Source organism: Trichechus manatus, unplaced genomic scaffold (assembly GCF_000243295.1).
Source record: "Trichechus manatus latirostris isolate Lorelei unplaced genomic scaffold, TriManLat1.0 scaffold00274, whole genome shotgun sequence".
Lineage (NCBI taxonomy): Eukaryota > Metazoa > Chordata > Mammalia > Sirenia > Trichechidae > Trichechus > Trichechus manatus.
In genome coordinates, this window is record NW_004444210.1 from 744,544 (window position 1) to 771,487 (window position 26,944).

General features: G+C 35.4%; 1 protein-coding gene across 1 annotated transcript in view; it reads left to right on the forward strand.

The window, feature by feature from the left end:
• NAALADL2 (N-acetylated alpha-linked acidic dipeptidase like 2) overlaps positions 1 to 26,944 on the forward strand; it is an 826,538-nt gene that overhangs the window by 203,436 nt on the left and 596,158 nt on the right. Inside the window, 1 exon segment of the mRNA XM_012559589.1 lies at positions 10,184 to 10,219. Within this exon segment, the coding sequence (XP_012415043.1) occupies positions 10,184 to 10,219 (36 nt within the window).

A 26,944-nucleotide genomic window follows, 5' to 3' on the forward strand; every position in this document is an offset into this window, starting at 1 on the left:
AGCAGTGACTTTAGTTTTTGTTTTTGTTTGTTTTTTTTTTGTCTCTTGAGAAAAACGGATGAATTATGTTGCTTAGGAACATACTGGTAATTAGAGAACTTTTTTATATAAGGAATACTAGGTAGCAGCTTCGATTTTACTGATCTAATGCTATAAAATTTGTGGAGACGGTTAAATGACTTCTCTGGAAGGTAACATCATTGAAAACATAATATTTACTTCGAAAAAAAAAAAAAACCTCTTCCTACAATTTATGTAATTAAAATTACAGCCACACAATGTATTACTCTGGTTTTGAATTCAATAGACTTTGTATTTTTATAACAAATTATCCTTTAATAAGCTGTAAAACCATTATCTAGCTACAGAAACTTAAAATATTCTCATTTGAACATTGAAAACAATATACCCTCAATAAGAGATTATTTTAATAGGTGATTATTAATATATGTTAATTTATTATCCTTATAAATATTCATTAAGTTGCTGTTTAACTGAAAATATATATTTGCTGTGTTTATGCAAAGCTAATGGGAAGGTTTTTATAGCCCAATATGTATTATAGTTAAGAATAAACCTTTCCTGGTTTTAATGATGAGCAGTTTGAAAAAAGCCTTTACATTACAGGTTAAAAAAAAGCTACTTTTTACTTACTAGATTTGCTTTTCTGAATTTCATTACATCTTTACAAAAATTTTATTTGGTATATTTTTTCTTGTATTGCATTTTAGATTACACCTAGTAATCTCATTTAGTATAATAAATTTCTTACGAATTTTCTTAAATTAATAAGCAATGCATAATTATTTGGATATCCCTGCTGGTGAAGTGGTTAAGAGCTCAGCTGCTAACCAAAAGTTTGGCAGTTTGAATCCACCAGCTGCTCCTTGGAAACCCTATCGAGCAGTTAGTTCTATTCTGTCCTATAATGTTGCTATGAGTTGGAATTGACTCGAGGGCAATGGGTTTGGTTTTGTTTGGAGTCATTTAGTATCTAAATTTAAAAACACTATATTAATAATTTCAAAAAATACATATTTTAAATCCATTTTGTATTCTTTGGAAAAATTCAAGAGTCTCTATAATCCCAGAAGTAAAAGTAATACAATAATTAAAAAAAAAGAAACTTAAATTTGAACTAATAATCACAATCAAGAAAATTCGTCAAAGAAAGTCATGTTTATTCTACTTTCATTTGTAATTATCTCTTTATTTTAATCTAAATCTCCTTACTTGATTAAGTTGTTAAAGGAGGCTTGATGGTGCATGGTTAAGCGCTTGGCTGCTAACCAAAAGGATAACAGTTCGAACTCATCAGCCACTCTGTGGGAGAAAGATGCGCAGTCTGCATCCATAAAGATTACAGCCTTGGAAACTCTATGGGGCAGTTCTTCTCTGTCCTGTCTAGTTACTATGAGTCGGAATTGACCCCATGGCAATGAGTTTGGTTTTTTCGTTTATGCTGTTTCATAAGTATATGAATTGTTGTTGTTAGGTGCTGTCAAGTCAGTTCTGACTCATAGCAACCCTGTGTACAACAGAATGAAATGCTGCCTAGTCCTGCGCCATCCTCACAATCATTGTTATGCTTGAGCCCATTGTTGCAGCCTCTGTGTCAGTCCATCTCGCTGAGGGTTTTCCTCTTTTCTGCTGACCCTCTGCTTTACCAAGCATAGCATCCTTCTCCAGGGACTGGTCCCTCTTGATAACATGTCCAAAGTATGTAAGACGTAGTCTCACCATCCTTGCTTCTAGGTAGCATGCTGGTCGTACCTCTCCTAAGGCAGATTTGTTCATTCTTTTGGCAGTCCGTGGTATATTCAATATTCTTCACCAATACCACAACTCAAAGGCGTCAATTCTTCTTCCATCTTCCTTATTCATTGTCCAGCTTTCACACGCAAATGAGGCGATTGAAAACACTATGGCTTGGGTCAGGCGCACCTAAAAAGACATCTTTGCTTTTTAACACTTTAAAGAGGTCTTTTGTAGTAGATTTGCCCAATGCAATTTGTCTTTTGATTTCCTGACTGCTGCTTCCATGTGAATTACCCATATTAAAATTCTTTCATAGTCTCACATAAAAACAATTTTCAAACATCCATAGAGTAAATTTTATCATCTGTAAAATAAGTTACCAAGTGAAATGCAGGAAAAACTCTTACAGTTCTAAGATACTATGCTTATTTGGGAGATCTCTGGTTTGCAGTTGGTTGCTAAGCTAAGGCTGGTGGTTAGAGCTCACCCATCAGTGCCTGGGAAGAATGGCCTGATAATCAGCTTCTGTAGAGATTAGAGCCAAGAAAACCCTATGGAGCAGTTCTACTCTGGAACACACGAGTTGGTGTTGCCATGAGTCGGCATCGACTGGACAGTAACTGTTTATGCTTATTTGACATTGATCCAATGACTAATTAATGACTGTTGTAATATTTCTTTTCCTTTAAACAATAGCACATTTGTAATTATCTAATAGAACAAGTTGTATTATGGATATTAAAACAGCTAGGATATAATCTAGTATCTTTTTAGTTCTGTTAAGAAATGGACAATCTTTTTTTAATTGTACTTTAGATGAAGGTTTACAGAATAGTTTCTCATTAAACAGTACACGTACTGTTTTATGACATTGGTTAACAACCCCATGACATGTCAACACTGTCCCTTCTCAACCTTGCGTTCCCTATTACCAGCTTTCCTGTCCCCTCCTGCCTTCTAGTCCTTGTCCCTGGACTGTTGTACCCCATTAGTCTCATTTTGTTTTATGGGGCTGTCTAATCTGTGGCGGAATGGTGAACCTCGGGAGTGACTTCATTACTGAGCTAAAAGGGTGTCCAGGAGCCCTACTCTCAAGGTTTCTCCAGTCTTTGTCGGGCCAGTAAGTCTGATCTTTTTTTGTGAATTAGAATTTTGTTCTACATTTTTCTCCAGCTCTGTCTGGGACCCTCTGTTGTGATCCCCGTCAGAGCAGTCAGTGGTGGTTGCCAGGCACCATCTTGTTGTGCTGGACTCAGTCCGGTGGAGGCCATGGTAGTTGTGGTCCATTAGTCCTTTGGACTAATCTTTCCCTTGGGTCTTGTTTTCTTCATTCTCCCTTGCTCCCAAAGTGTTGAGACCAGTGGATTATCTTAGATGGCTGCTCACAGACTTTTAAGACCCCAGACACTACTCACCAAGGTAGAATATAGAAGATAAGAAATGGACGATTTTAATGCTCTGCTTTTCCTTATATTTTGGGAGGTAAAAAATTTGTGATGATCTGTTCACAAGCTCAAGGATTTCTTAATTTTAGAGTGGAAATTGCTAGAAAGCTTTGTTAATATTTGACAGATTAAAACAAAATTGGCTTTTCTGCCAAGTTACTGTTATATTACAGACTGGCAAACCATATTGTACCCATTTCAAATCTTTTCTAGCTGAGAAGTTTTATGTGTCTTCCATGGGAGGTATCTAAACCTTTCACACACATGATGTGCCTGGATTAATTATTTTTTTTTAAATGTAGCATAGTAAACAAGCAAATCAGCCTACATTGGCTTCCTGTGGTCTTGTATATGCTGACATATTCCATATGTTTTAATATCTGTAGTTATTGCTTTGAACATTAAATATGTTTTGATGGGAAACAGGCTATTTGGAAGTAAACTAAAGATATAGGTAACCACAGGGTGCAATTGTGATTGAATTGTAATATTTATTGATTGGATTTTTAATGAATGAATTTAATTTCTAATGTTTTCACAATTGTCTACAGCATTCTGGATTCTTTATTGTCTCTCATTCTGCTAAATGGCAGAAAGTGTTTTATATTAAAACAGATTACAGAGGTTTACAGAAAATAGCAAAGTAATCTCTGTTGGAAAAAATGAAGCAAGGCATGGTTATAAACTTGTTATTTTATGTGATAATTTGCAAAACACAGATGCAAATAGTTTCCTTGAATTTTAAGAAGAAATTCTGAGTATGACTTATTAAGTAGGTAGATTTGTTTTTCTTATTTTGCCTAGGTTCATCATTTGTATGCTCTAATTGATTACCAAACAGGTAGATACAGTCCATTTTTAGAATAAGGTAACATATAGATCAGGCAAATGATAATCTAGGAATAATTTATTTTACACTTAATTTGATGTTTTTTTTTTTTTAATCCGATCAGTTAGAAAGTGAAGTTCTAAAGCCCTTTACCCTGAAACTAGGAACTAGGAAACATGTATGCAAATGGCCCTTTACAAATAGGCAGAAATCACTTCCTGTGATTTGAGAAGTATTGTAAAGACCCCTTTGGTCGGAATTATATCCATTAAATGCTGAAATTTAAAAGTTATTCTTTCATATTTTTATTGGGCAGTTTCTTAAGATATCGTTATACCTAAGGAAATGCTGTAATTTAAAATATTTTATTGAGAAGTAATTGATATCAGGATAATGCCAAACTTGGCAAAGGAAAGTGGATGGAAATACTGTATCAGTAATGGAGATAGGGGTAGGACCAGGTAGCTAAAGACAGATTTGAATTTTTCACTGTTTGAATATGAGTGGTCTTTATGTACATTTGCATCATTTGTTTATTTGTTATGATAAATTTCCTACTTCACATGGGTGAAAAGTAAAATCTGATCAGATCTCTGCAGTTGGAATCCCAGCCCCATGACTTCATTGCTGTGGTCCAAACTTTTAACCTCTGTAAGACTTCATTTCCTTCCTTGTAAAAATAGTATAATAATAGTGTTGTCCTCATATCACCCGGCCTTTAAGTAAACAGGAAATGTTCATTATTATTGTTGTGGTGTAATCATGGCTAAGGAACAGTTCCTACCTTCCCCGGAGATTTTAAAAACATAATTACTTAAACAATATCTGTATAACACTAACCTTTCTTACATATTATCTCATGCAAACACTAGTAGGCCTCACAAAATCCCTGTGAAGTAAGATCATCACTACTCTATGGTTAGTAAATAGGGCTCCAAAAGTTTGAGTGTGTTACCCAATGCCTTATATTTATTATGCTGGGAAACTAGAGCTGTTTCTCCAAACCCAGTGTGATTTCAGATCCCCACAGCTTGTTAATATATCCATGTTTATGAATGAATTTGGCTTTAAGATGGTTTCTCTCAGACATTAGCACCACTGTGGCTTCAATCTTGATTCTTTACAAGTAAACAAGAATATTCTCAGGGTATTTTCATATAGTTCAGAAAGAGAAATGTAAAACATAAAACAAAAACAAGCACTCCCCCCCCAGAAAAGAACACTAAAACTGGCAAAGATAGCAGAATGGTATGTGAATGTTCACCATACTACTCTTTCAACGTTTCTGTTGAAAATCTCCAAAATAAAAATTTTCAAAATGCAAAATAGGGGAGGAAAAAAATAAACACAAAAAACAACCAAACTGAACTAGGATTCTCAACGATTGACTGAAAATGCTTCCAAATGTTTTATCATTTATTTGGCTTACCCTCACCAAATGGGAGTTGATTGGGTGGTCACAAGATATAATTTTCATTTGGACAAGATTTCTCATTGATGTGGAGAGTCTTCCAGTGAGCTTCTGCCCTTAGTCCATCAGGCATACCAATCAGAAAAATCACATTTACCTAGTTAGCTGTCCAAAATCCAACATCACTTAAGGGGTAAAAAGTATCACTTGATATTCTTTCCCCCCACCCCCACAAAGAATCGTAAAAATCAAGCAGCGTGTTAGATATGGTCATTACAGTTAAATCACTCTTCATCCAAATTGACTGAATTGTGCTATTTTTATCAGAATACTGACGGGGATGAAGACATAGCCGGGGCACCTAAACAAAAGAATGCTGAACATGAATTGCTATTGAATTTGTTCCCAACCAGACTGCTTGGTGGGATCATGGGGCGCTTGTATATCTGAGCTTGTTTATTAAAGAAGAGTTTTCATTAACGTCTTGGGAAAGTGTTTCTATTAAATCTTATCTTGAATGAGAAAAATTTGTAACTTGAAAACGTTTATGAATATTTCATAAGAATCGTCTTAGGATGCATGCTTGTGTGTGATAGCCTGGCAAAGGTTGACAGATATGTGGAATATTGTAATAACTTGATGGATGCATATGGAATGTTTAATGAAAAGTGAAAAGTGCCTGCTGGGCTGCTCTGAACATCTTCCAGTATTGTGCTGAGTTTAGTTGGTTGTTTAACAAAATCCTCACAGAGAGGAAGAGTTTCTAATTAATGAGTTGAAATGGCAGGATTTTTTTATTGCCCTCAATAGGCCTATAGGAAACATGATGGGGACTAAGGGTCGATGATTTTATTCTTTGTTTCTGTTTACTAAATCCGATTTTTAAAATACATATCTGAACAAACTAGGTCTTACTGAGTAGGCATACATAATTTTTTCTGAGGTGGGGGTCCTGTATACTTGTGTACTCTGTTTGATGACTCAGAATCCAAGGGAATTTCACTACCTTTCATAGTTACAGGAGAATGTGAGTAGTTTAGCACACAGTAGCAGAAAAAACCAGCAGATACTAGCACTGTATCGGTATTATAAAGAAAAAGCTTCCTGGGCTAATCTTAGCAAGAGAAAGATATACAAAAGTGGAAAAATAATCTTTCCCAGGAATTGTAAATTGATAGATTATCAGGTTCAGTTTGATTTACTTTATTTTAAAATGGACAGAAGAAATTGAGGAATGGATACAGGAATTATTGGTAGATCAGAAAATTGTGGGGAACTATTTGAGAGTTATTTAATCTAAAAAAAAAAGGAAGAAGAAGGCGGCTGAGGAGAAAGTTAAAAAAGTCTTCAAGTACATAAAGGAGTTTTCTTGTATTATAAAATTAGGAGCTTTTTCAGTCTTTGCAGCAGTCAAAGCTATAAAACATGGGCTTAAATTATACCAAAGTATATATACGTTATGTATAAATACTTTTTATAAAATAGAGATGATTAATCACTGGAAAAGTCTTCCAAAATGGTTGTCCAATGTACTTCTATAATGTCTAATGTTTACTGATCCTCTCTTTTTTTTTTTGGCAATTCACTGCAATGTGTGGAGATGGGAAAAAATACTAGCCATTTACCCTTCTCTTTATACTGTTTTGACCGCTGGTAAAAGAAAACTTTCAGACAATAAGGAGGCCCAGAATGTCATCAAATAATATTGATGGTTTCATGATCTAAGAGACTAAAATATCTGTCCTTTTTGAAAGCAGAATCTTTGGCATTTATGAACTCATTTTATTCTTTAAGATTACAATTCTAGTAAAAGATGGTAAGATACTGGACTTTTTTCATTCAACTTATATCAAATGACCAAAGAGAAATGGTCAACAGTCAACATTTCAGGAGGTAGCATATGATCAAAAGGTGATGGTAGTGAAGGAAGAATGCCAAGCTGTTCTGAAGGCATTGGTGAAAAACAAGACTCCAGGAATTGACTGAATACTAATTGAGAGGTTTCAACAAATAGATGCAGGGCTGGAGGTGCTCACTTGTCTATACCAAGAAATACGGAAGACAGCTGTCTGGCCAACTGACTAGAAGAGATCCGTATTTGTGCCCTCTCCGAAGAAAGTCCATCTAACAGAATGTGGAAATTATCGAACAGTATCATTAATATCACACGCAAGCAAAATTTTGCTGAAGATCATTCAGAAATGGTTGCAGCAGTCCATCAACAGGGAATTGCCAGAAATTCAAGCTGGATTCAGAAGAGGACTTGGAACTAGGGCTATCATTGCTGATGTCAAATGGATCTTGACTGAAAGCAGAGAATACCAGGAAGATGTTTATCTGTGTTTTATTGACTATGCAAAGGCATTCGACTGTGTGGATCATACCAAATTATGGATAACATTGCAAAGAATGGACATTCTGGAACACTTAATTATGATCATGTGGAACCTGTACATAGACTAAGAGGCAGTCGTTCAAACAGAACAAGGGGATACGGCTTGGTTTAAAATAAGGAAAGGTGTGCTTCAGGTCTGTATCCTTTCACCATACTTATTCAATTTGTATGCTGAGCAAATAATCCGAGAAGCTAGACTATATGAAGAAGAACATGGCTTCAGGATTGGTGGAAGACTCATTAACAACCTGTGATAGGCAGATGACACAGCCTTGCTTGCTGAAAGTGAAGAGGACATGAAGTACTTACTGATGAAGATCAAAGACCACAGACTTTAGAATGGATTACAGCTCAACATAAAGAAAACAAAAATCCTCACAACTGGACTAATAAGCAACATCATGATAAACGGAGAAAAGATTGAATTTGTCAAGGATTTCATTTTACTTGGATCTACAATCAACACCCATGGAAACAGCAGTCAAGAAATCAAATGACGTATTACATTGGGCTAATCTGCTGCAAAAGACCTCATTAAAGTGTTGAAAAGCAAAGATATCACTTTGAGGGCTAAGATGCACCTGACCCAAGCCATGGTATTTTCAGTTGCATCATACGCATTAGAAAGCTGGACAATGAATAAGGAAGACCCTACAAGAATTAATGCCTTTGAATTATGGTGTTGGAGAAGAATATTGAATATACCATGGACTGCCAGAAGAACGAACAAGTCTGCCTTGGAAGAAGAACAGCCAGAGTGCTCTTTGGAAGTGAGGATGGCAAGACTTTGTCTTACTTGCTTTGAACATGTTATCAGGACAGACCAGTCCCTGGAGAAGGACATCATGCTTGGTAAAGTCGAAGGTCAGTGAAAAAGAGGAAGACCCTCAGGAGATGGATGGACACAGGGGCTGCAACAATGGGCTCAAACATAGCAACAATTGTGAGGGTGGTGCAGGACCGGGCAGTGTTTTTGTTCTGTTGTACATAGAGTTGTTATGAGTCAGAAGTTACTCAAGGGCACCTAACAACAACAACATGGGAAATTCTATAATTTTTGGAAAGTTCCCTTTCAGGGATGCATCAATTTAATATGTGTCTTTATTAAAAAAAAAAAAAAAAAATCACAGGAACATGTTTGTGTATTTAAATGATAGGAATATTTTATCATGTTTTTTCAGTCAAATTATATGAAGTATTACTTAACTATTACAGAATTGAGCACTGTGTACATGGATCAGTGATTTTCATTTGTGAAGTTTACTAGTGTCTATGCTATTCTGGCTAAGAAAAACCCTGTTTGGGCTACTACATTAATATCATAGGAAGGATGTTACCATTCCTCACTGCTATAATCTTAGCATGATCTGCAGAGACCATCTCAGTGAGGTGCAGACCTGATTTATTCTTCCAGCTAAAAGTCATTTGTCAAGTAAAAATTGATCATACTTCAGTTTAAGGTAACAATCATTTATTTTGATAATTTCATTATTCTTATTGCCAAAAACTGTCCTAACAATGCATTCCTATGTAGACTCTCACAGTATACTGTAAAAAGGATAAAGGGCATTGAATCCCAGTCACCATGGCCCTGTCCATCACTTGTTTACTACACAGGAAATGGAAGGCCAGATCATTTGAAAAGTGCCACTTATGCTTTATATTATCATTCCAGTCTCAAGCAATCTTTGTGGCAGAGCTAAGATATTTAGCTTCGTGGATCTGATTACTGTAGACCCTGATTTCTGTTAATAGCCATGTTTATCATCTTAATGTTAAATTTGCTTCTAGCAATTTACTTAATCACATAAATGTATGATGCATTGAACCTGCTGCATTTGACATCAGATAAATATTGAGGGTTGAGAAGCTTACTTCTGCTATGTCATCCCTGGTACAGCCCTCTCTATTCCAGAAAATGGTTTGAATTATCCTTTTTAATATAGAATATGTACCTGGGAAGCTTTGAAAATCATATCCTATACATCCCATTTCTCATATCAAATGGGGTAAATTGGTCCTTAATTTTAGGTCCACAGAAATCCAAAGTTATAGGTTATTTAATCATTTTTCTTGGATCGTTTATCTGTTTTAAGGTAAGGGTACTGGTATTTTACTTTTAAGTATATCCTTTTCTCAGAGATGGAAAAACCCAGTGGTAAAAATAAGGGTATGAGAAAAGTAGATCTCATCATTGCATTATAGTACTAACATATAATAATAATAGCACGCAGATCTATTACAGACGAGAGTGAGGAGTGGAACCATTTCAGTTTCTGCTATTAAAAAAAAAAGAAAGTTGCCGTCGATTCGATTCCGACTCATAGCGACCCTATAGGACAGAGTAGAACTGCCCCACACAGTTTCCAAGGAGCACCAGAGTGTCCAGTTTCATCTACAGAGTATCCATTTTCCAACATCTATCTCTAAACATTTAGTCTTTTTCAACTTATAGTTATATATTTTAATGTTGTTGTTGTTGATTGCTGTGAAGTCGACTGGGACTCATGGGGACCCTACGTACACAGAGTAAAACTGCTCCATAGGGTTTTCGAGGCTGTGACTTTTCAGAAGCTGATCACCAGACCTGTCTTCTGAGATGCTTTAGATTCCCATAATGATTTTAATATATATTTCAGTTGCAAAACATTAGGCTTCAAGGGTGTAGCTTTGTTTACAATTATCACGTGTCGTTGGTTGGTGCTGTTGAGTGGGTTCCGACTCATAGCGACCCTGTGTTCTACAGAAAAAACACTGCCCGGTCTAGTGCTGCACCATCTCCTCATTAGCATGTGGCTCATGAATATATATGAGCATGAATGTTCATTGTAGGTTGTAACATAAGTGTTTGCTAGAATGCGAGTTATTTATTTGTGTGTTTATGTTCTTACAATTGATCTCCACACATAACATTTATAGACATGAAAAATTCATCTTCCTTATTCACCAGATTTTAATTTGGTGACATATTTGCAAGTAACCAAGATAATTTATCTTTCTCTAAGTATTTCATTTTAAAGTATTCTATTATAATAACAGTTTCTTATTCTAAACCAATGCCAAGGATTTTTAAGTGCTACACTAGGTTATCTTCTATATTAAAATGGTGTTGTTGTTGTTTCATTTATTTAGAAAAGATTATCAATAAAGATTATCTATAATAAATTCTTAATTTTAAAATAATATACAAAGCTATTAAGAAACTTACATAGATCAGTTATTAGAACAAAGATGAAAAAAGTAGACCATTTATTCTCCTTCGTGACCCTAGTCCAGGAGTATTTCATAAGGCATACTCGGCATGTATGTGTGTATATGTTAAAAAATATTTTCATCACATTTAGTTTTGTGATATAAATTTATGATAAGAATACAGGCTTTTTTTTTTTCTTTATACATTTCTGTTGATTCAAAATAATTTACAATGAGCATGTATTACACATTTTTTTTAATCCAACAAGTAAAAGGAGTTAAGTCCCTTAATCAATAAGCATTTCTTTGAATTATTTGAGTTTTAAAAATAAACTGACTGTAGATTAGAGCCTGGTGATGTAGTGGTTAAGAGCTTGTCTGCTAACCAAAGGTTGGGCAGTCTGAATCGACCAGCCACTCCTTGGAAATCCTAAGGAGCAGTTCTACTCTGTCCTATATGGTCGCTATGAGTTTTGCTAAATATAAATAGAAATATTTCCCAAAATAGGTAATATAGCATATTACAGCAAAGAGCTATCTGAAAATAAAATAAATGTATATTATATGGACAATATCATGACTGAGTTCCTGGTTGATACAGGCAGTTAAATTGCATGGCTGCTAACTGAAAGGTTGGAGGTTTGAGTCTACCCAGAGGCCTCAGAAGAAAGGCCTGGCAATTTACTGTCAAAAAATCCACCCTTGAAAACCCTGTGGCATCCAGTTCTATTCTGACATACGTGAGGTCTCCGTGAGTCAGAATCGACTTGACAACAACCGGTACTGGCACTGGTATTTCACTGTATTGGTCAAACAGTTTCTCAGTGCTTATCCACTTTTTACTGAATAAAGATACCTCCACAATTTGAAACTGTGGTAGTAAAGATATGGCAGCATTGCAGAAGTTTTTCTGATATTAGAAAGAAGCCAGGGTAGAGTGGTAGTAGAAAGAAATTGTAAAAATCAAAGACCACATTCCAATTTCATCATGTGTTTGCTGATTGAAGATGTACCAAGAGAAAAATCCAAGATAATTTATCTTGTTCATCTAAGTAGTTAACGAATGTACATCCATATGTGTTTTCAGGAAGATCGCGTTTCTCAAAAAGTGATCAAGAACTGTATTTCCTTACATATTTCCAGAAAACTAAAATTGTATATAGCTTTTCCATTTATATCCAAGCCTGGAAATCTTTTAGCGGGCCACTGTGTACAGTTGTCCATGGCATGCAATGCGTATCTTATGGGGCAACATTCACAGCATAGAATAAGGAGTCTGTCTGTTTCTTAAAACCAATTTCTGGCAGACAGCAGTAAAGTGTATTCTTCTAACAAAATCAGTATATTATGACAAATTTTAGCCAGATGGAAGTCAAGTGTCTTGAGGACACTTGTCTTATATGTACCTCTAGACCATATGGCTTCTTTGTGCATTTTACTAAGAGCTCAAAATTTGCCCGGTATAAAATTGTAACATTTTTTAACTCTAAAGTACAAAGATCAAATAGAGTAACACATGACCATTTTAAGTACTATGCCTAGACATTCAGTAAAATACATTGGTACTCTTTTTGTTATTTTTATTAGCTGCAATAACAACAAGAACAATAATAATTTTTAACAAAATAACTCCAAAGGCGGTTTCATTTTCTAGGATCCATAACAGAATCTGCCAGCAGTTAGATTGACACATACATGGTGTAAACCATTCTAATTTTTTTAAAGTCATAAATAATGAATTTTATAAAAATGCATCCATATTAAAAATAATTGCTTTTTTAAAATAAAAACTATACCCTATTAAATATGAGTATGAATTAGATAAATTTCTATAAGTAAATACGAGTAACAACCTAAAGAACAAGGTTTATCATAAATAATCATTGTCCATGATTTGATTGTAATTATTTCATTGTCGAGTTTATTCAACTACTAAGGTCTGTATTTTTCTTTGTGGTGTAATTCTTGCCCTAAAATGACTTTTGAGGATCTCATTGCAAGTGTATTTTTTAAATTAACCCCACAGCTTTCAGCAGTTTTGGGCAAGAACACATTTCTTGCAAGTCATAGAAAACTGACTAAGCAGCTGTGAAGAACATTCAAACAGAATTTTTATAATTGGAGTAGATAGGAATAGAAATTCTATAAATAAAACTGTTTATTTAGAATGATGAGGGAGTTCAGTTTTCATACGGATGAAATCTAGTTTTTTCATCTTCCACCTCCATAGTATGGTCAAACTAATTTTACTAATCCTCTCTTTCCGGAAATCACTTCACCTTCTCATTACCAATCCTCAATTCTAGAGTCATTAAGGTATGCTAGCTACTAGTGGTTGGACCTAGTTCTTATCAAGAAATGTTATCTATAAGCTTAGGGAAGCTCTTAGCAAAGATCACTGATAATTTGCAAGGTATGACTTCCAATACGTTCACTCAAAGCCCAAGCATCTGGAACCACTGAAGGTAATATATTTCAATATATTTACCATTGGATGGTACCATCCATGGAAATTTTTGTTTGATCTTGATTAGATTTTGTCTCTGGTGTGTTACCATGTGCCCATATTTTGACTAAGATAGCTATACAAATAAGAAATTATAATATGAGGTGATCATTGAGGCAAAATTCCTAATTTATTTCCTCCTTTCTGAAAACAGTAAGGTTATGGCAAGGGCTATAGGCTTATAAACCACTACAGGGGAATGAAGAATAGAACCAATAATATATCAGTCTACTACGATGGTCATACTTCCAGAAATAGAATTGCCTTTATCCATTCTTGTCCTTCTTCAATCGTTCCTTCATTCAGTAGCCAAAGGCATCTTTTTCTCACACAAACCTGATCATATCAAACCATGATTAAAACTCTCCAGTGGATCCTACTACTATTAGCATAAAGACCAAAATGCTTAGTATCACTTACAAATCTCTTCATACTCTGACATCTGCTTAACTCATCTTATACAACTTTGCTTCTTAGCTCTCACCTTCTTTTAGATTCTAAAATGTACCATTTACCCACTAACCTCAGGACATTTGTTTATTCTAGTTTCCTCTACCCTTTTTTCTCCTCAAATTCTATTCAACTTTCAGATCATATTATCACTGCCTTAGGTAATCTTTTCCTGATCACACAGAACATATCAGGCCTAGCCAATAAATGTTTACATAGGCCTTTTTTTTTTTCCTTAACAAATATCACGGTTTACAATTTAATATACTTGTGTAGTATTATTTAATATTTGACTGGTGCAATGTTTAAGTGCTTGGGTGCTAACCAAAAGGTTGGCAGCTCAAACCCACGAGTGGCTCTGTGGGGGAAAGACCTGGAGATCTGCTTCTGTAAAGATTACAGCCCAGGAAACCCTATGGGGCAGTTGGACTCTGTTGTATCGGGTCGCTATGACTCCAGATCGACTTGACAGCACACACCAACAAGTAGACAGTAAGTTCATGTAGGAATAGAAGTTGTTTTCTCTTTTTTATCCACTATTACACCTTTAACTTTTGGCACTATCTCTAGTCCTTGATACATAGTAGGTATTTCTCAGAAATTATGTGTTAAATGAATGAATAACTTAACAAATGTATCTAGTTAATATACCGGAGAGAAATTCTAAACCTAACTGTATTTTCAACTCGAAAACCACTTTTTATTAGCTTATTGCCTAGCTGGGTCTATCTATCCAACATATTTAACATTCAGGGGGACAAGAGGAATCTAAGCCAGTGGGAGTAAGAGTAGTCAAACTCTAATCAGAGTAATTTTGAAAGAAACTTTTCCGTGGTGTGCCAAATTTATATATATATATATATAATTTATTTTATTTTTGTTGAGAATATACACAGCAAAACATACACCAATTCAACAATTTCTATACGTACAATTCAGTGACATTGATTACATTGTTCAAGGTGTGCAACCATCCTCACCCTCCTTTTCTGAGTTGTTTTCTCCCCCATTAACATAAACTAACTGCCCCCATCTGATCCTTCCAGTTGCTATTGTCAGTTTGATCTCATATAGATATTAAAAGAGCATAATGTTCAAGGCAGACATTCTTTACTAATTAAGCTAAGCTATTGTTTGGTTTTAAGAAGATATGAAAATGGCTTGGGGGCAGTATTTGACCTCCTCCAACCCCACAAGGGGAAAGGAGAACCAAGATCAACAGCAAAAGGCTGATTCCCATGAGGCAAAGGCCAGACAAGCCTCCTCTCTTTGCCATTTTTACAAATTCTAACACTGACTGTCCCTCACAGAGCACTCTACTTCTCTGCTGGGTTCGATAATTCATTGCAGTGGCCACACAGAACTCACAGACCATACTCACAATTACGGGGTTTATTAGGGAAGTAACAGTTACAATTCAGGCTCAGGAACACTCAGGATACAGTTCTTTCATCAGAACAGTCTCTCCCCAGCTGTGCTCATAGGCACTCCTCCCCCTGGCCCTCAGCCTCTGCCCAAAGGCACTCAGTTTTCTCTCTGTGGACATGGAAGTCCACCTTGCCATCTCCTACTGCCAGGTCTCTCCTTCCTTGGTGGTGGTGGGCTCCTCCCTGCTCTGGAATTGGCTCTTTTTTAAGAAAACACTAACCAATCCCCTTGGTGGGCCACAGTTACCCTATCACACAGTCCCGCCCAGTCATCTGGGTGGAAGTTATAAGACCATGGCTAGAAAGGCCACACACAAAAGTAATTAACTGCACCACAGAGGACTTCAAGGGTATTTTTGGTTTAAGGTTTCAAGTTTAAAGATTAAATCAGGGCAACAGTTTCAAGGGTTCATTCAGCCTCTATGGCTCCAGAAAACGTGGATTCCATGAGAATCTGAAATTCTATTCTGTTTATTCCCCCTTTTGATTAGAATCCCTTCCATAGAATCTTCAATCAAAGCGTTCAGTAATGGTAGCAGGGCACCATCTAGTTCTTCTGATCTCGTGGCAAAAGGGGCAATTGTTCTGAAGGCAAATAGCCACATATCCCACTTCCTTCTCCTATTCCGGACTTTCTTCTTCTGTTGTTCCAGGTGAATAAAGAACAATTGTTGTACCTTGGATGACCGTTTGCTATCCTTTACCCCTTTAATAATGTTCCTTTTGAAAAGTTCAATTTAGGCACCCTATTCTGATGAGAAGGTGACTTTGCATTGTACCTGGTGATATATTTATGTGACTTCATTTAAATTCAATCTTTTCCATGATCCTGTTTGTAAGGTATCATAATATTCACTGTATACATGAGTAAATTGAAGCCCTCAGTGATTATGTTGCAGTTATACAGTTTATTAAAGACAGAACATAAATTAGAGGATTCAGATCCAGGACTGGAAAACCCATGCTCTTTCCTTGCTCCAAGTTATGGTGATCTCATCTATCTATCTAGGTAAACTTACAAAATATTTATGTGGTGAGAAGTTACATTTTATAGTGTAACTTCTCTAGAGGTAAGATTCTGTTTCTCTTGTGATCTTTTATGCAATAGCTCTATATTCCAAATGGAATGAATGTACATTTCCATACATTTTCTTTCTCTTGCAAAAGTTCACACTGGGTGATTTTCATCTCAGAAGAGTTTTACTCTTCAACCATGAATAAAGCTACTGCTTACAATTAGAGCTTTATCTTGCTCGTAGAAGTAGATAGATCACCAGACGCACGTCCTACAAGTAATGCATTGTTGACAGTGACAAGTCAGATGCAAAAGAAACTCTCAGACTTGAATTCATTTTATATGGAACCCTAGGGCAAGTGGATATTTAATCTAGACTAACTGTATAGATTTATCCTTGTCATTGCCAGTGTACTCATTGAAAAATACTAAAATATTCTAGTAACAGCTCCAGGAAAAGAAAAAGAATTTACTGCTCATAATTCTGCCTGAAAGCTAAACCTCCTTAATGTGGATTTTAACGTCAGTTTTCATTTTAGATTCATATGCAAAGTGCTGATGCTTTTGATTGAAAATATACCTTTAATTAAAAGCATAAGAGGTTTCTTTTGAAAAATCTTCCCATTTGGGTAAAAGCACATAGTAAATCTGTTGCTTGAATATATTCTAGGCATAAAATCATATATTATGTCTCTTCAAAACCACATACTTTAATTCCTAGTTCAAACCATCTGGGCTTTTTATTTTTTATGGCAGAAGACATTATATAGTATTTTATTACTTCCTGAAAATTTACAGAGGGAAGAATGATCTAGAGTGATAATGTCAGGAAGGTCAATATGATGAAAGAATGGTTTAGAAGTTTGCAACAATCTCTGAATAGGACCCTCTGCATATTAGTATAAGTATGTATTATAAATAAAGATGTACACCACAAGCTGCACTTAAATATCAAAAACATTTGGCTGTAGAAATTAATCGCTGAATAGATAAGCATTTTCCTAGAATTTAAGAAACAAAAAGCCATGCAAATTTATGTTAGGAAATAGTAGGGATGGGAAGGGATTTTTTTTTCTTCTTTCTTGATGACTAGAAAGTTGTCTTTGTTTTTACTCTTCCATTGTAAATTTTCTTTTAAATATTACCTTTGGTTTGGAGAGGATTTTGGGAAACAACATTCATATTCAGAACTGTTCAGAACTCGATATGTGAGGAGTCTGTTTCTTCTTGCTGTTCTGTTGCTGGAACTCCGGGTTCTGCTCCCTGTGACTCCATCAGGGCCAAAAAGACGCAGACCAAGTTGAGGGGAATGAGAGGCCACTTTATTGGCTGGTCAAGCAAGGAGGCATTTGGGGCTAAGTACCCTCCAAGACTGCTTTGCAGGCAGCTTGTTGAGGCTGGTTTATATAGGCAGGATCAGCTTCAGAATGCAAAATGGTGCTCGCACAGGCACGGAGCATTTTAGAATGAGTAAGCATTTTTGTAGGCCTGGTCTGATTCCCTGCGAAGGAGGAAGTTAGTCATTTCTGTTCGTTAGCATGTCAGCTCTCCACCCAGAGGCGGAGAGTTTACCATGCATGAGGCAGTTAATGAGCTAAAGGCTGTCTGGAGTGCTAAGATGGAGGACAGGACCTGTTTTAGTCGATTTGGCCAGCCCATGGCCGTTTCTCTTCAGGAAGGTTCTGAGGAGGAAAAGAAACAACTCCACAGAATGGACTGGGTGAGAGGCTGTCTTGAGGCTAAGAAAAAATGGCTCTATGGCTCTAGCCCTGTCTTAATTCCACTAGTTATTCAACTTGTTAGTCCTTGCTAGTTTTTCAGTTTTATCTTGATTTTATTTTTTCCATCTAACCACTGCCTCTTGGTTTTAAAACATTATTATTATTTAATCTACTTCTCTTAGATTCTTTTAGCACAAGGTGAACGGAGATTTTTTTCCTCTCCCCTCTCAGAATCCACAAACCATTAAAGATAGTGTGAAAAAATTCATATGCTCAGGAAAAAAGGCTTAATTTTTTAGTTTTATGATTAACCTCTTAGCTCATCTGCATTATATATTCACAATAAGCTGTGTTTGGAAATTGCTCTATTGCACCCTGCTAGGAGATAACGAGGGAATAAGACTGGGCAGGTTGTTGCATCTCAGCGAAAGTTATGAGAGATGCTAGTTGAACTCTATGTTGTTACCATTAAAAAATTATGATAATTTTCTTAGGAAAGTATCTTTGACATAGAAAAATACCTTCTGTTTGAGATAACCAAATTGGTCTGTCCTCTCCATGAAGTACTCAGACGTATTCTGTCACATAAATACACTGTGTCTCATTTGGTCCCTGGGTGGCACAAGTGGTTTGTGATTGGCTGCTAACCTGAAAGTTGCAGTTTGAGCCCACCCAGTAGCTCCATGGAGGAAAAACCTGGTGAACTGCTTCTGTAAAGATTACAGCGAAGAGAAACGTGTGGAGCTGTTACACTGTGTAACAAATGGGATTGCCATGAGTTGGAATCAACTTGATGGCAATGGTTTTGTTTATTTTTTTTCAAGAGTATATAATGAAGTTTCTGGGTGGCGCAAAGGTTAACACACTTGGCCTCTAGCTGAGTCCACCGAGAGGCACCTCAGAAGAAAAAGCTAGTGAGCTATTTCTCGAAAATCATCCACTGTGGAGCACTGTTCTACTCTGAAACACATGTGGTCACCATGAGTTGGAATCAACTTGATGGCAACGGGTTTTTATTAATGTAGCGACCCTATAGGACAGAGTAGAACTACCCCAAAGGGTTTCCAAGGAGCGCCTGGTGGATTTGAATTGCCAACCTTTTGGTTAGCAGCTGTGGCTCTTAACCACTATGCCACCAGAGTTTCCATTTTTATTAATAGAGATATGCTTTTCTAATAATTGTTTCATAATTCCTCTTCCAAATCTGTATCTATAAATATCTTTATAGGTAAATGCTAAAGCATTTAATTATTGCATAATTTTAGATCATTTATTCTTAGATTTATTCAGAAGAAAATCTTTTTTAATATTTTTGTAGATTCTCTTGATCATTTTATATTATCCTTATCCTGATGTTATATCACTGTATAGGTTTAAACAAAAAGAAGCAAGTTTAATCTGTTTTATTTAAGTTTGTGAAGAAAAATCTTCTTCTATAAAAAAATACACAAATAAAAAGTAAAATAGGGCCAGAAAAATTTGCAATATCTTCAAGCTTGGCTAGATGCAGTATTCTTTTTGCATTCTAAAAGCAGATGTTTGTAATTTAAAATATTACTTAAATCCTGTGAACAATTACATACTTTACATTTACTCGGGAAATGCCAACCTTCTCTTGGACAAAATAAATCCTTGCTTCTGGAAACATTGTCCTTATACCAGCAGCACTGCATCCTCTCAGAGCTTGTTAGAAATGCTGGAGCTCAAGCCCTCTCTCAGCCCCCTCTCAGAATCTGCATTTTAAAACAAGATTCTCAGATCATTCAGATGCACATTAAAGTCTGAGAGGCAGTGATATAAGTAACATTTTGTTTTTTCCTTTTAGAATTATATAATACTGATAATTCATATTAAAAATATTTTAACGAGTTATATATATAATTTGTGTGTATATATGTCAATAAGTAGTTTTACTTAAATTAGCTCAATATATTTAGTTATTTCCAAATTTTTTGTTCTTAAAGTTGTCTCTAGTTCATAATAAAAACCAACCAAACCCACTGCCATTGAGTCAATTCCAACTCATAGCGACCCTATAGGACAGAGCAGAATTGCCACATATGGTTTCCAGGAAGAAGCTGGTGAATTCGAACTGCTGACCTTTTGGTTAGCAGCTATACCCTTTAACCACTGCACACCAGGGCTCCATAATAATACTACCTTTATAAATCAACTTTGAAGGATCTTACTTGGTGTATATTTTTGGGTTATTTTCCTTAGAAAATTTGTAGAAGTTGTCATAGTTGTCATTGCAAATTAAGGGTAAATTGGCACTTTTTTGGGGGGGATGACATTTTATTATGGTTTGGGTAAAAGCTTGCAGAGCAGATTACTTTCCCATTCAACAATTTATATATGTTTTGTTTCATGACATTAGTTGCAATTGCCTCAATGGGACAGCACTTTACCTCACTTTAAAATGAACTCCCCATTTCCATTCTCCCATCTTTCCTGTCCCTTCATGCCTTCTGAACTGTGTTTTTGGGAAAATGCTGCCCTTTTGTTCTCTTGTGATTGATTGTTCTGAGGATCGTGATCCTCATGGGTATTATTGTTCACTTTATAGGCCTGTCTGTTGTTTGGCTGAAAGATGATCTCCAGGAGTGGGTTCAATTCCATATTGGAAGGGTGTCTTAGCCCGGGTTCTCTAGAGAAGCAAAACCAGTAAAGCATATAAATATATATAGAGAGAGGTTTTTTATCAAGGAAATGGCTTGAAAATGGGAAAAACCAGAGTAAAGGATGATTTTTTTTTTATTTTTCCACTAGAGTTTTTTGTTTTGTTTTGTTTTGCTTTTATTCTGGAGTACATATGTGTGTTAGAGGTTGACCGTAGGATGACTTATACTGACTTTTTTGGTTCTACATTCTGAAGTTATATACAGATCGAGAATACAGTCGTGAAACATTCAGCATGTGGATGAAATGGGGTGCCTCTAAATATTTTATTTTCTTATACTGTTACATTTATGTTTTCCATTTGGAAAATAAAATAATATTATGGTACTTCATAAGTAGATGAGTTAACGTATGGCTTAAAAGAAGCCAGATTTATTTGTGTGGGGGCCTGATAAGAGAAGCTGGGTTTTTAATTAGCTAGCTTATCAACTCAACAAATTGCTTTCTCTTCTTCTTAAAATTTCTGTAATGACAGAATTCTCAACAATTTGGTAGTGACAGTTTTTGAAACGTTTGAAGAATTAAATTTTTCATTCTGATGGAATAAACAACATTGCTTAACAGATGAGAAAAGAAAGCCCTAAATGAAAATAACAACAATAACAAAACTTGTTTTTGTAATGTATAACTGGGTGCTAAATCAAATGTCTTTGTGTTAGGAAAAAAAAAAAAAGGTGTTTTCATGGATTTGGTCTCTGGAATCAGGTGTATGAGTTATGTGAAAGCAAGGCCAGAAATATGGCACCTTCCTTGGCTACCAGTCAAACTCCAAGAGTGTAACAAAAAGTGACTTATTCTCTGAACACAGAATAAAAGTTAGAAATGTCTGTTTTGTCATGAGACTTTCTTCCACAAGTCTGAGTCAATTCTTGAAAATACTCTGACTTTTTGTTTTTCAATCTTAGAATCAAAATATGTGTCTTCTACCTATCCATAAAACTAATAGCACCTTAGAAGAGACAAGATAAAATATTGATGTCAAGTACCTGGTCAATTAATTCAGGGAATTATTTAGACAAATCTTCTGACTAGTTATTTTGGCATCCTGTAAATGATTAAGAGGTCATTAGGAAATTTGCTAGATTGGTAAATACCAGCATCCTCAAAAACAGATTATGTTTAGGTAAAGTCCATTACATATCTTAGTATACAAACATCCTCACTGTCAAGTATATAATGCATGAATCTGATAATCTTGCCTTTGCGGTACTGGACAAAATACTTGGAAAGATCTGTTACATTAGTTTGCTAATTGTTGAAGTTAAATTATTTACTTAAAAAGTCCTAATAAGTCACTACCTCTCACTTTCTAGGTTTTTCATCCTTGTATGGTTAGACTTTTGTTAGTGAATTTTTATTGAAGTTCACTACATATATATACATACATACATATATATATGCACAAACCATATGCATTCAGCTCAATGACTTTTACAAAATTTATATATCTTTTATCAGCACCCCAGAGCTACCCTTATACCCTCTTCTAATCACTAACCCTCCAAGAGGAACAATATTCTTATTTTTAATAATTTAGTTTTATCTCTTTTTGAACTGTATTTAATGGAATCAAATATTATGTACTCTTTATTGCTTGTCTTTTTTTGCTTAATATTATATTTGAGAAAGAGCCTTATCTGCATTATTGGTGTTGTGTGTCATTGTAATTTTGATCATTCTTGTTGATATATAAACGAAAAAATCTGTTGCCACTGAGTCAATTCCAGCTCATGGTGATCCTGTGTGTTACAGAGTAGAATTATTCCATAGGGTTTTCTTGGCTGTAATACTTAGGGAAGGATTCCTAGTGGTGCAAACAGTTAAGCGTTCAGCTGTTAACAAAAAAGTTGAAGGTTCAAACCAACGTAGCAGCTCCAAAGGAGAAACACCTGGCAATTTGCTTCTGTAAAGATTACAGCCAAGAAAATCCTATGGAACAACTGCTGTTCTTCTCTGTCACATAGGTTTGCTGTGAGTTGAAATTGACTCGATAGCACCAAACAACAACAATCTTTATGGAACCAGATCACCAGCCCTTTCTTCTACAGTAGTGTTGGGTGAGTTTGAATCACCAACCTTTAGGTTAGTTGCCAAGCACAATTTGCACCACTCAGGGACCTTGTTGCTGTATAGGATTCTATTATATGAATAACCTATTGCCACTGAGTTGATTCTGACTCATAGCGACCCTATAGGATGGAGTAGAACTGCCCCATAGAGTTTCCAACCAGCAGCTGGTAGATTTGAACTGCCGACCTCTTGGTTAGCAGCTGAGCTCTTAGCTGCTGTGCCGCCAGGGCCCCATTATATGAATACATACCACAAATTGCTTATATATTCTCCAGTTGGTGGATATTTGGGTTGCTTCCATTTGGGGACTATTATGAATAGTTGCTATTGATGTTCTTGCACGTGTTTTTAGGTGAACATATGTACCAATTTCTATTGGGTATAAACTTGAAAGTGGAATTCCTAGGTCATAGGGCATTTAGGCAGTTAAGCATGTTATATATTAAACAGTATTGGAGTGCTTAGTGGGAATGGTAGTTTCTTAGAATCTGGCTTCATGAAAGGGAGAACATGGTTCTAGGACTGCTTCAATCTCACATGGCCTTGTCAGCTTATGAACAGGGAAGGTGTTTCTCTGAGTTGTGGTCCTATGACATCTTGTAAGAATTTAGCAAGCTACTGACCTGCAAAGGCTAGAGAGAATCACAGAGTTCCACTTAGGAATAAATGAAGTATATCCTTGACACCATGGTATAAAAGTAACTTCATTAGCTTCATCTTGTATGAGATACTTCTGCCTCCTTTGATGTGTCTACTCTACCTCTATAGATATGGTGCCATAACACAGTCTCTTCATTTTTAAAGATATTGCTGCTTTCTAACTTTTTGATCTCTTATTCTTTTTTAGAAAAAATATCTGAAGGATGCATTATCATAGGTTCTGTGAGAGGTCAAGGTTGCATTATGTTTTAAAATCTTCTAAGACATTTTAATTGCTCAGAAGTCAATAAGGGCAATTTTCTAGAGAGATTGGTTATTTAATCAAAACATAGAAAAGATATAGTACCTGCTGTATCGGTGCTTTATATTGTGACAATGAAGATAAATCTGCCCTTCCTCATCTATAAAATAGCTTTATCGGTCCCTTTAAATTTTGTTTTTTGAATCAAGAAGAAGAACGCATTATTGTTTCTATTTTTTCTAATTTTTAAACAAGAAACGTTCAAATGACTGTTTATATATGAACATTTCATGGTGTCCTTTAAAGATGGAGTGGAATACACTGAGTCATATTCAGTCTAATAATGTGACTCACTAATGCGATAATTGTTCAATGATGAGAGGGAATTAACTAAGAAAAGTAGACAAGTAACCTAATTTACTTTTTTTCCTATTTATGCTTTTTGTCCTCACTTATTATCACATTTTCTTGGTTTTTCTTCCTTTTTTTTTTTTTAAGGTCAGCATTTGCATCTCTAACTTTATAAGTTTTCCATTTACAGCAATTACATTCTGTGTATATTTTATATACCATGCTATCTACATCTGTATTTTAAATAATCATTCATTGTTTTCTGTGTTTAAAATATAAGGTGTTAACTTTTTATAACGGGTGCATCCTATTGTGAAATTAATTTTCTATACTAAACCCCCAATTAATATTCATCATTCTTCTGATTGTGGGGGAAGTAGAGATACAGCAGAAATATTAGGGTATGATTTCTGACCTTGAAGATGCAAAATTTGGTTGAGAAAATAAGAACTATAGATTCATAAAAACCGTAATATAAAATGTATTATGTCAAATTGAACTGAACTGTTTTGTTTGTTTACAATTTTAATCTCTTTCCAAATAAGTTGTATAAACTGGTTCAGAAGAGTTGTGGGTTTCTTTATTCAGAGTGAGAACCTATATGTGAAAACAGATAGGATTATGGAAAGAAATTGCAAAAGACAGATTATCTGTTGAGATTAGAAGGAAGGAATAACTTTATTGTAAGTATTCTAGTTTTGGCTGGTTGCACAAGTGATAATTCAAATTAGTCCTGAATGTTGGAAAATGCTATTGGAGTAGGACAAATTTATGCAGATCAGAGGGAAAATAAAGCCTTGTATCAGCTTTCTCTAGTGTTTGCATCCTGATGCCTGATTAGCAATGGGAAGTAGGGGGAGGCTAACAGGGAGACATTCCATTCAGCTCTTCTGGGGGCCCTGACGAGGCGCAGCTGGCAAAATGCAGTCACTTCCAAGTTGAGATGTGAGCTAAGGTGTTATCATAGACACTTATTTAAGGATGAGATATCTGTACACAGGCAATGAGACATGATTTTACATCAGAGACTCAGCAGAACTGGAGCTTTGAGGACTATCGTATCTCTAAGATCCAAAATAGTGAACCAGCTTTCCCAATGCTATTTACCAAATGTATCCTTTGCCCGGTGTTATGTCGCTACCTCTATCATGTTTATAGATCTCTTTCTGGATTCTCTATTTTATTCCTTTCGTTTGTTTCTCTAGCAGTACCACACCTTTTGTATTTATGACTTTGTAATATATACTTATATGTGATAATGCCAGTCTTCCGTCTTATTTTACAAAACTGTTTTATTTATATGTTTATGTACATTTTAAAATTAGTTTTAATTTAAAACTTATTTCATTGAGAGTAGCCATATTAACAATGTTTTCTTATTCCATACATGATCGTTACGTTTCTTCAATTATTTAGGTATTTCTTCATGTCTTTTAATAGAGTGTTAACTACTTCTCCATAGAAGTTTTGAGTTATTTTTTAAATTAATTCAAAGATACTTTATTTTCATTGCTATTATAAATAGTACTGAATTTTCAGTTATGTTTTTATTAAGAAAATGTTTATGATTAAATATTTCAAGTATCTAGCAAAGTACAAAAATAACATAAGAGAAACCTATATACCCAGTAAAAGAAAACATTTAGCTTTATTAACCTGAGACAGTAAAAATTGCTAACTTTTTTTTAGTGTTTATTATATGCCATGCACTGTCACAGATGTTTTTGCATGTGTTAACTCATTAACCCTTATAACATCCCTCTCAGGAAGGTACTATTATTATCTGCACTTTATAGTTGAGAGAACTGAGCTATGGAAAGACTACATAACCTGCCCATGTTATGCAGCTAGTGACCGTGGGAGTTTGACTTCAAGTCTCTGCAACCTGACTTCAAAGTATGTGTTCTTGCCCACTCTTTTTTTCTTTTTTAAGTAAATGAAATGTTACAGATAAAACTGATGCCTCATCTGTTCAGCCTACCATGTCTGGTAGTGCAGATCCTCATTTTGCAGGTAGAAGGGGAGCAAGTGAATGATCCATGAGGAATGGAGTACACACGTTTATATTTGTATCCCAGTGTCTAGAACACTGCCTAGAACAGAGTACTTTCTCAGTAAATAAACCTATTTAATTGAGCCCTGGTAGCGCAGAGGTTAAGAGTTTGGCTGCTAACCAAAAGGTCGGCAGTTCCAATCCATCAGCTGCTCCTTGGAAAGCCTATTGGAGCCCTGGAGGCATATAGTTAAGAGCTTGGCTGCTAACCAAAAGGTCAGCAGTTTGACTCCACCAGCCACTCTGTGGAAACCCTTTGGGGCAGTTCTACTCTTTCATAAAAGGTTGCTATGATTTGGAATTGACTGAAAGGCAACAGGTTTCAATGGGTTAGATTTATTAGTCATAGCAACTAAAAACAAGAAAGAAGAGAAATTTGGCCCATGCCCTAAATTTTTCTTAGAAATTTTTCTTAGTTAATATTTTTATATAATTAACTCCAATGGTTTGTTTCTTTCAAGATTAACATTTAATGTTTATATTATCATATGAGCATCTCATGATATATCAGACAGAGTTAACCAATTTTAATTTTTAACTCACGTGGATTTAGACTTGACTCACTCCTATACTTACAATAATTTTAGGAAAAAAAGTAGTTGAGATTTCTAGAGTTTAATCAATAGTTATTATCAACCTAAGATTTTCATATATAGGTGCCCTGGTGGCGCAGTTATTAAGAGCTTGGCTGCTAACCAAAAGGTCAACATTCGAATCTAGCAGTCACTCCTTGGAAACCCT